Raw genomic sequence first — 11659 nt, forward strand, 5'->3', positions numbered from 1 at the left:
TATAGAAGTAAAAACTCATGGTATAACAGTTTATTGGCATTGAATACAAGTTTATTTGATTCTGTTTACATGTAGAAGTATAAACTCATAATATAACACTGTATTCACATTGAATACAAGTATATTTGATCTTTTTTACATATAGAAGTAAAAACTCATGGTATAACAGTGTATTCTTATTGAATACAAGTACATTTGATTCTGTTTACATGTAGAAGTATAAACTCATAATATAACAGTGTATTTACATTGAATACAAGTATATTTGATTCTGTTTACATGTAGAAGTATAAACTCATTATATAACAGTGTATTCACATTGAATACAAGTATATTTGATCCTGTTTACATATAGAAGTAAAAACTCATGGTATAACAGTGTATTCACATTGAATACAAGTATATTTGGTTCTGTTTACATGTAGAAGTATAAACTCATAATATGCAAGTGTATTCACATTGAATACAAGTAAATTTTATCCTGTTTACATATAGAAGTAAAATCTCATGGTATAACAGTGTATTCACATTGAATACAAGTTTATTTCATTCTGTTTACATGTAGAAGTATAAACTCATAATATAACATTGTATTCACATTGAATACAAGTATATTTGATCTTGTTTACATATAGAAGTAAAAACTCATGGTATAACAGTGCATTCAAATTGAATACAAGTATAATTGATTCTGTTTACATGTAGAAGTATAAATTCATAATATAACAGTGTATTCACATTGCATACAAGTATATTTGATCCTGTTAACATATAGAAGTATAAACTCATGGTATAACAGTGTATTCATATTGAATACAAGGGTATTTGATTTTGTTTACATGTAGAAGTATAAACTCATAATATAACAGTGTATTCACATTGAGTACAAGTATATTTGATCCTGTTTACATATAGAAGTAAAAACTCATGGTATAACAGTGTATTCTTATTGAATACAAGTATATTTTATTCTGTTTACATGTAGAAGTATAAACTCATAATATAACAGTGTATTCACATTGAATGCAAGTATATCTGATCCTTTTACATATAGAAGTAAAAACTCATTGTATAACAGTGTATTCACATTGAATACAAGTATATTTGATTCTGTTTCCATGTAGAAGTATTAACTCTTAATATAACAGTGTATTCAAATTGAATACAAGTATATTTGATCCTGTTACATATAGAAGAAAAAAACTCATGGTATCACAGTGTATTCACATTGAATACAAGTATATTTGATTCTGTTTAAATGTAGAAGTATAAACTCATAATATAACAGTGTATTCACATTGAATACAAGTATGTTTGATCCTGTTTACATATAGAAGTAAACACTCATGGTATAACAGTGTATTCACATTGAATACAAGTTTATTTGATTCTGTTTACATGTAGAAGTATATACTCATAATATAACATTGTATTCACATTGAATACAAGTATATTTGATCTTGTTTACATATAGAAGTAAAAACTCATGGTATAACAGTGTTTGTTCCGGCGACAAGCGCTTACCTGATTTGGCAACGAAGCCATCTTTATGTCGCGCTTCGCTATTGTTTCCCTTCCCTCCATTTAGGCTTGTCTGTCCTCCGCCCTTCGATAGTTTTGCCAGTCTTTAGTCTAGAGTCTAGAGTCTGTAGCGTCATTTTACAGTGTGCAGACACAGTCTGCAGCTTCGATTACGTAATACAAGTCTCTACTGTTCTCAGTCCGCCATTTTCGCAAGAAAACGAGACAGGTTCCAAATTCGTGGGAACATTTGGTTCTTCGAACCGGAGTAGAAAAGTGAATTTCCAAGTTTTATCTCAGCCGTTGAGGCTAGATATCTGGCAATTATTCTACTAGTAAATCCCCAGCAGGCCCTCCTGCACTAGCTTTCAGTTTATCTCCCAGACAAGACCTTCGACAGAAGCGCCCCTGGCTATCAGCATGGCAGAGGCACCAGGATCGTTAAGGGACGGCGAAATAGCCAGAGCTGGAAGCTGCAACTTCATCCCGAGTGGGAACGACATCGAAACGTGGAAGAGACAGCGCAAAGCGACACGTAAGCAAGTAACTACAACCTGTCGTCAAATTGATTCGCTGATTATTTCACACGGATCACGAGGCTCCATCATGGGACTGATCGATCACCTAGGGTTGTTGTCGAGCACGGCGACTCGTCTACACACAGACCTACTGAACGCGGAGACCGATAAAACAGAAAATGAGAGACAAGACGCGATCCACCTACGCTACATTCAGCAAATAGGCGAAACTCGGGAATCAGCCCGACAGTATTTGGAATCAAGAGCCAATGAACCGCCTTCAGAAATTCGCGTAATCGCGGCGCAACCCGTTTACTCGTTAGCCCCGTCGTTAATTGGCGAACGACCCGAGGTAGCAGAAGCAGCAGAACTCGCAGTCGCCCAACAGAGAGCCCATGAAGCCCGAATGCAAGCAGATGCCGCACGTGCGGCAGCGGAGGAGGCAGAAAGAGATCTGCAGCGATTAAGCATCGACGATCGAGAAAGCTTTAGTTCCACCCACTACTACAACCCGATCGCGACACGAAACGTCGCCGACTGGCTCCTCCATCCCCGAACAAAATTCGCGCAACCTCCAGCAACTAACGTAGAAGCACCAGACGACTGGATAGACGCGTACTGTTCTGGTACACTGCCACCGAAGGCCAGTCAACAAAAGTTTCGCTCAACAGTAGCGGTAGAATTAGACGTTTTCCATGGTAAATCTCTTGAATGGTTCACATGGATCGACTTATTCCGTGCGCTAGTGCACGATACGGCGAATACGCCCGGTGAGAAGTTAGCGGTGCTAAAACGGTACCTGCGGGGCAACTGCCTGGATGTGATCTACGGCTTGGGCGGCGGGGAACCAGCTTACATGGAAGCACTTACACGTTTGAAGCAAACTTGCGGTAGGCGAGACGTCATGCGAGCCGCTCATCTTCAAGCCCTGGACCAGTTGGAGATCAAGCAAGACCCGGCAACCTTCAAACGATTCGCAGAAAAGGTTCGAACCCACCTTTTCGACCTTAGTAGAATCGGCGAAACGTCGTCAGCTGACCTGATAGAAAGAGTCTGCCAGAGACTTAGCCTACACGATCGTCTCGCCTGGAACGAGGGGAGACGAGGACAAATAGAACATCGGAGCTTGAATGCCTTTGGCTCCTGGCTCTGTAATCGTGCATCCGCCTACCAAAATGCTTACACCCTGGCCGCTGAACAACACGGTACTTCGAATACGAATGGACGTTTTCGTCAAGCACGGACTCACCAAAGCTCGTCACGTCCATCAGAGGAAGAAACACCCAAGAAACCCAGTTGGGCCTATTGCTTCAAATGTGGAAAGGAGCACCGATTAGCAGACTGTGAAGACTTCAAGGGAATGGCCGTTGGGGAGCGTGTCACGTTCTGTATGAGGCATCGCCTATGTTTCAGCTGTTTTGGAACGAAACATTCCGCGAGCAACTGTACCACCAAGAGAGCTTGCAGACATCAAGATTGTCCATATTCGCACCACCCATTGCTTCACGACTCCATCAAGGTTTCGACGAATAAGGCACGCTCTACCACCGCGCGGATGAACCGACAACGGGTGGCCTTAGGCATGATGCGGTTGAAGATCCAGGCGGCGGATGGAACTTGGCAAGAAGCCAACGTCTTCGTCGATAAGGGTAGTGATTCCACGCTCATGAGAAGTGCTTTCGCCACTTCCCTCAAGATTCAGGGTACCCCTCAAATTCTTGAAATTGATGGGGCCGAAGGCGTAGTAAACCAGTACAGATCCAGACGCATCCAGTTCCAACTACGCACAGAGACGGACGAAATCGTCACTTTAGAAAGTTCCACCATGAAGGTGGTGGCCAGCCCAACGCCAGTCACCGATTGGAATCGGATGAAGAAAGAATGGGCCCACCTTAGAGATTTACCTACCGGAGAAGTCGGGGGAAGAGTAGACCTTTTAATCGGTACTGACCACATCCACCTGCTAGGAGTTAAAGAAACTAGAGAAGGCAAAGACTACGAACCAATTGCCTCTCGGACAAGGCTCGGCTGGATCATCCGGGGAGTTACCAACAAACACACAACCGTCACAGCAGTTCGTGCCTGCACCATTTCCGGTCGCATTTCCCTAGAAGACGTCGCGGTAGAGATGCGTCGCTTTTGCGATTCGGAAAACTTCGGTACAGAATTCCAAGCGAGATGCCTCTCACCAGATGACAACAGAGCTCTGTCAATCGTGAAGGAAAGAATCCGTAAGCTAGATACCGGTTATGAAGTGCCGATCATCTGGAGAGAAGGAGAACCGAATCTCCACAACAATCGTCTGTTAGCCGAAAACCGGCTTAAGAGTTTGTTGAGAAGATTCGACCGAAACCCGAAATTTGAAGAAGATTACCGGAGGGCGATGCAAAAGACATTCGACCAAGGATACGCCTCCCGGCTTTCGGACCCAGCCTCTGCCAAATACTTCCTTGCACACCACGGGGTGTACAAAGGATCGAAACTACGAGTCGTATTCGACGCTTCCGCTCCCTTTAGAGGGAAATCACTGAATGATGCTATTTTAAGTGGGCCGGCCCTGCAACCAGCGTTGGCAGCCGTCATCAGCCGATTTCGGCCGGAAGAAGTCGCATGGGCTTCCGACATTGAAGCCATGTTCAGCAGGTTCCGCTTGGCGTCCAGTGACGCTGACTATTTCTGTTTCCTATGGCGAGACAAGGAAACAGACGAACCGACAGTTTGTAGGATGAACCGTTTACCCTTTGGAGCAAGCTGTTCGCCGTTTGTTGCCATCTACGCGGTCCGTCAAATCGTCAAGGATGCCGGGGTAGCAGAACATATTGTCACCACTGTCCAAGAACGGATGTATGTAGACGACTACTTAAGCTCAGCTCCATCCGTCGTAGAAGCCCTGAGTGAAGCCACCGCTGTCAAGGCAGCACTAGCAAACGCCGATCTCAACTTGCAACAGTGGATCTCTAACTCGCGCGAATTCGTGTTAGGAATAACAACCCAAGTCCCCATGGATCAACCGTCATCGCACCCGTTGTCCGGAGATGCGGAGGAAAAGGTGCTCGGCGTCGTTTGGAACACCCATTTGGATACACTCGGGTTTAAGGTCGCAAACTTCCCCGACACCGAGTTTACTCGTATGGCCTTAGTCAGCAACGTAGCTAGCGTTTTCGACCCTCTGGGAACTGCCTCTCCACTCATCGTGAGAGCCAAGATCCGCCTACGAGAACTAGGCCTAAAGGGTTTGAGTTGGACGGATGCTGTAGCCGAAGACGACCAGACATGGTGGAACAAGTGGTTCGTCACTCTTAAACAACTGAATTCAGTAGAAATGCCCCGCTGTTTGTTTCCCGATGGAGCCAATATAGTGTCGTCTGAACTTCACACCTTCTGTGACGCGTCGGAGGAGGCCTACGCTGCCGTAATCTACATCCGCAACGTCTACTCCGACGGTAGGGTAATCGTCCGTCAGGCGAGGGCCGCCAACAAGCTCGCACCGAGGAAGGTCATTTCTGTGCAGAAACTCGAGCTTAACGCAGCACTGCTAGGATCTAGACTGGCAGTGACAGTCCAATCCGCCCTGACAATCAAAATTAAGAAACGGAGATTTTGGACGGACAGCAGCACCGTCCGAAACTGGATTCGCGCCACAGCCGCCAATTACCAGGTCTTCGTCAGCAACCGCGTCGGCGAGATCCAGACTATCACAGAGTCAGAAGAATGGCGATTCGTCCCTGGTATTCTCAATCCAGCCGATGCTGCCACCCGCTCTACTCTAGACGGGAAGACATTTCCTACCCTCTGGATAGACGGACCGAACTTCCTAGTTCTCTCGGAAGATGAATGGCCCGTGGATCTACCATGGATGGTCAGTACGGAAGAAATTCGGATGAGTCGGGTTTGTCAAGCGACAAATCAAAGTGTCGTGTTCGACTGGACGAGCGTCGAGGTGAAACCTAGTGACGTAGCCGCTCTCTCCAAGTTGGATGCAAGATTTCTTGACCTCGTCAGACGCTGCCAGAGTGAGGTTTACGCCGAAGAGTTGCAGCGTATCAAGAAGGGAAAGCCGCTCCACACTACTTCCAGTCTGCTAGCGTTAGCTCCAGTACTCGATCCCGACGGAATCTTGCGTCTTGGAGGCAGAGCGAGCCGAGCAAAGCTACCTTACGATCAGCTTCATCCTCCTCTCCTTCCAGGAAAGCACCCGTTTTCGAAGATGATCATCGGTGCTTTCCACGAACATCTGAAGCACGTTGGAATGGATTTCTTACTAACCTACATACGACAACATTTCTGGATCACCGGCGGAAGAGAAGCAGTGAAAAAGGCCCGCCGTGACTGTGTGATCTGTCGCCGTAATCGAGCCAAGCCTGGAGAGCAATACATGGCTGATCTACCGGAATCGCGTCTGGACGCAGGATCGCTTCCTTTTACCAGGACTGCTGTCGATCTGTTCGGTCCGTTTGATGTGAGTCTATACCGAAATCGGACAGCTAAACGTTGGGGTGTCCTTTTTACTTGCATGGTGACGCGGGCAATATTTCTTGAATTAGTGCCGTCGCTTTCTACTCCGGATTTCTTGCTTTCTCTGCGAAAATTCATCGCGATGTACCGAAAGCCTGCCATTATTCACTCCGACAACGGAACAAACTTCGTGGGCGCGGAACGTGAGCTGCGAGAAGCAGTAGAAGCTCTACACGCTTCTGAAGGAATCCCAGAATTTATGAAAGATTCCGGCATCGAGTGGACCTTTCAGCCGCTGCGTACTCCGAATTTTGGTGGAACTCATGAGTCTTTGGTGAAATCAACCAAACGAGCGCTTTATAGAGCGTTAGAACAAGAAGGAAATAGTCTTCGGTATCCCTCCGAAGACTTACTCCGTACCCTATTATACGAAGTCGCAGGATTACTCAACACTCGCCCTCTCACCTATGCGAGCTCTGATCCAGCAGATTTCCGCCAATTAACTCCGAACGATTTCTTGAATCGTTCTCCTACCGCTTATCCTCCAGCTGGGACATTCGGGGATGCTCCGCCGCGAGATCACTACCGCTATCTACAGCGAGTCCTCAACCTTTTCTGGGACTTGTGGAAAACGGTCTACTTACAATCTCTCGCGGCAAGGAAGAAATGGAAGACGAAGCAACCGAATTTTGAAGTCGGCGGCGTCGTCCTTAAAATCAACAAGAGTCTTAGCCGTGGCGTATGGAACATCGGACACATCGTAAAGGTGTTCTTGGGATCAGACGGCTGTGTTCGCACCGTCGACGTTCAACTTCCTTCCGGAATATTTCGACGCGGGATCACCGAATTGTGTCTCCTGGAATCTAGCTCGGCCGGTTAGCCGGCCTCGGGGGAGGATGTTCCGGCGACAAGCGCTTACCTGATTTGGCAACGAAGCCATCTTTATGTCGCGCTTCGCTATTGTTTCCCTTCCCTCCATTTAGGCTTGTCTGTCCTCCGCCCTTCGATAGTTTTGCCAGTCTCCAGTCTTTAGTCTAGAGTCTAGAGTCTGTAGCGTCATTTTACAGTGTGCAGACACAGTCTGCAGCTTCGATTACGTAAAACAAGTCTCTACTGTTCTCAGTCCGCCATTTTCGCAAGAAAACGAGACAGGTTCCAAATTCGTGGGAACACTCATGGTATAACAGTGTATTCTTATTGAATACAAGTATATTTGATTCTGTTTACATGTAGAAGTATAAACTCATAATATAACAGTGTATTCACATTGAATAAAAGTATATTTGATTCTGTTTACATGTAGAAGTATAAACTCATAATATAACAGTGTATTCACATTGAATACAAGTATATTTGATCCTGTTTACAAATAGAAGTAAAAACTCATGTTATAACAGTGTATTCACATTGAATACAAGTATATTTGATTCTGTTTACATGTAGAAGTATAAACTCATAATATAACAGTGTATTCACATTGAATACAAGTATGTTTGATTCTGTTTACATGTAGAAGTATAAACTCATAATATAACAGTGTATTCACATTGAATACAAGTATATTTGATCCTGTTTACATATAGCAGTAAAAACTCATGGTATAACAGTGTATTCACATTGAATACAAGTATATTTGATTCTGTTTCAATGTAGAAGTATAAACTCATAATATAACAGTGTATTCAAATTGAATACAAGTATATTTGATCCTGTTACATATAGAAGAAAAAACTCATGGTATCACAGTGTATTCACATTAAATACAAGTATATTTAATTCTGTTTACATGAAGAAGTATAAACTCATAATATAACAGTGTATTCACATTTAATACAAGTATATTTGATCCTGTTTACATATAGAAGTAAACACTCATGGTATAACAGTGTATTCACATTGAATACAAGTTTATTTGATTCTGTTTACATGTAGAAGTATAAACTAATAATATAACATTGTATTCAGATTGAATACAAGTATATTTGATCTTGTTTACATATAGAAGTAAACCCTCATGGTATAACAGTGTATTCACATTGAATACAAGTATATTTGATTCTGTTTACATGTAGAAGTATAAACTCATAATATAACAGTGTATTCACATTGAATACAAGTATATTTGATCCTGTTTACATATAGAAGAAAAGACTCATGGTATAACAGTGTATTCACATTGAATACACGTATATTTGATTCTGTTTGCATTTAGAAGTATAAATTCATAATATAACAGTGTATTCACATTGAATACAAGTATATTTGATCCTGTTAACATATAGAAGTAAAAACTCATGGTATAACAGTGTATTCATATTGAATACAATGGTATTTGATTCTGTTTACATGTAGAAGTATAAACTCATAATATAACAGTGTATTCACATTGAAAACAAGTATATTTGATCCTGTTTACGTATAGAAGTAAAAACTCGTCGTATAACAGTGTATTCACATTGAATACAAGTATATTTGATTCTGTTTACATGTAGAAGAATAAAATCATAATATAACAGTGTATTCACATTAAATACAAGTATATTTGATCTTGTTTATATATAGAAATAAAAACTCAAGGTATAACAGTGTATTCTTATTGAATACAAGTATATTTGATTCTATTTACATGTAGAAGTATAAACTCATAATATAATAATGTATTTACATTGAATACATGTATATTTGATTCTGTTTACATGTAGAAGTATAAACTTATAATATAACAGTGTATTCACATTGGATACAAGTATATTTGATCCTGTTTACATATAGAAGTAAAAACTCATGGTATAACAGTGTATTTACATTGAATACAAGTATATTTGATTCTGTTTACATGTTGAAGTATAAACTCATAATATAACAGTGTATTCACATTGAATACAAGTATATTTGATCCTGTTTACATATAGAAGTAAAAACTCATGGTATAACAGTGTATTCTTATTGAATACAAGTATATTTGATTCTGTTTACATGTAGAAGTATAGACTCATAATATAACAGTGTATTCACATTGGATACAAGTATATTTGATTCTGTTTACATGTAGAAGTATAAACTCATAATATAACAGTGTATTCACATTGAATACAAGTATATTTGATCCTGTTTACATATAGAAGTTAAAACTCATGGTATAACAGTGTATTCACATTGAATACAAGTATATTTGATTCTGTTTACATGTAGAAGTATAAAATCATAATAAAACAGTGTATTCACATTGAATACAAGTATATTTGATCCTGTTTACATATAGAAGTTAAAACTCATGGTATAACAGTGTATTCTTATTGAATACAAGTATATTTGATTCTGTTTACATGTAGAAGTATAAACTCATAATATAACAGTGTATTCACATTGAATACAAGTATATTTGATTCTGTTTACATGTAGAAGTATAAACTAATAATATAACAGTGTATTCACATTGAATTCAAGTATATTTGATCCTGTTTACATATAGAAGTAAAAACTCATGGTATAACAGTGTATTCAAATTGAATACAAGTATATTTGATTCTGTTTACATGTAGAAGTATAAACTCATAATATAACAGTGTATTCACATTGAATACAAGTATATTTGATCCTGTTTACATATAGAAGTAAAAACTCATGGTATAACAGTGTATTCACATTGAATACAAGTATATTTGATTCTGTTACAATGTAGAAGTATTAACTCATAATATAACAGTGTATTCAAATTGAATACAAGTATATTTGATCCTGTTACATATAGAAGAAAAAACTCATGGTATCACAGTGTATTCACATTGAATACAAGTATATTTGATTCGGTTTACATGAAGAAGTATAAACTCATAATATAACAGTGTATTCACATTGAATACAAGTATATTTGATCCTGTTTACATATTGAAGAAAAAACTCATGGTGTAACAGTGTATTCACATTGAATACAAGTATATTTGATTCTGTTTACATGTAGAAGTATAAACTCATAGTATAACAGTGTATTCATATTGAATACAAGTATATTTGTTCCTGTTTACATATAGAAGTAAAAACTCATAGTATAACAGTGTATTGGCATTGAATACAAGTTTATTTGATTCTGTTTATATGTAGAAGTATAAACGCATAATATAACATTGTTTTCACATTGAATACAAGTATATTTGACCTTGTTCACATATAGAAGTAAAAACTCATGGTATAACAGTGTATTCACATTGAATACAAGTATATTTGATTCTGTTTACATTTAGAAGTATAAATTCATAATATAACAGTGTATTGACATTGAATACAAGTATATTTGATCCTGTTAACATATAGAATTAAAAACTCATGGTATAACAGTGTATTCATATTGAATACAAGGGTATTTGATTCTGTTTACATGTAGAAGTATAAACTCATAATATAACAGTGTATTCACATTGAATACAAGTATATTTGATCCTGTTTACATATAGAAGTAAAAACTCATGGTATAACAGTGTATTCACATTGAATACAAGTATATTTGATTCTGTTTACATGTAGAAGAATAAAATCATAATATAACAGTGTATTCACATTGAATACAAGTATATTTGATTCTGTTTACATGTAGAAGTATAAACTCATAATATAACAGTGTATTCACATTGAATACAAGTATATTTGATTCTGTTTCAATGTAGAAGTATTAACTCATAATATAACAGTGTATTCAAATTGAATACAAGTATATTTGATCCTCTTTACATGTAGAAGTATAAACTCATAATATAACAGTGTATTCACATTGAATACAAGTATATTTGATCCTGTTTACATATAGAAGTAAACACTCCTGGTATAACAGTGTATTCACATTGAATACAAGTTTATTTGATTCTGTTTACATGTAGAAGTATAAACTCATAATATAACATTGTATTCAGATTGAATACATGTATATTTGATCTTGTTTACATATAGAAGTAAACCCTCATGGTATAACAGTGTATTCACATTGAATACAAGTATATTTGATTCTGTTTACATGTAGAAGTATAAACTCATAATATAACAGTGTATTCACATTGAATACAAGTATATTTGATTCTGTTTCCATGTAGAAGTATTAACTCATAATATAACAGTGTATTCACATTGAATACAAGTATATTTGATCCTGTTTACATATAGAAGTTAAAACTCAT

At 39.0% G+C, this 11659-nt stretch overlaps 1 protein-coding gene across 1 annotated transcript; it reads left to right on the forward strand.

Moving 5' to 3' along the window:
- Positions 1-1941: 1941 nt before the first annotated feature.
- On the forward strand, positions 1942-7374 carry LOC123469879. The gene has a single exon (XM_045169226.1). The coding sequence runs from the start codon at positions 1942-1944 to the stop codon at positions 7372-7374; it is 5433 nt and encodes a 1810-aa protein (XP_045025161.1).
- Positions 7375-11659: the final 4285 nt, after the last annotated feature.

Source organism: Daphnia magna, linkage group LG2, assembly GCF_020631705.1.
Source record: "Daphnia magna isolate NIES linkage group LG2, ASM2063170v1.1, whole genome shotgun sequence".
Lineage (NCBI taxonomy): Eukaryota > Metazoa > Arthropoda > Branchiopoda > Diplostraca > Daphniidae > Daphnia > Daphnia magna.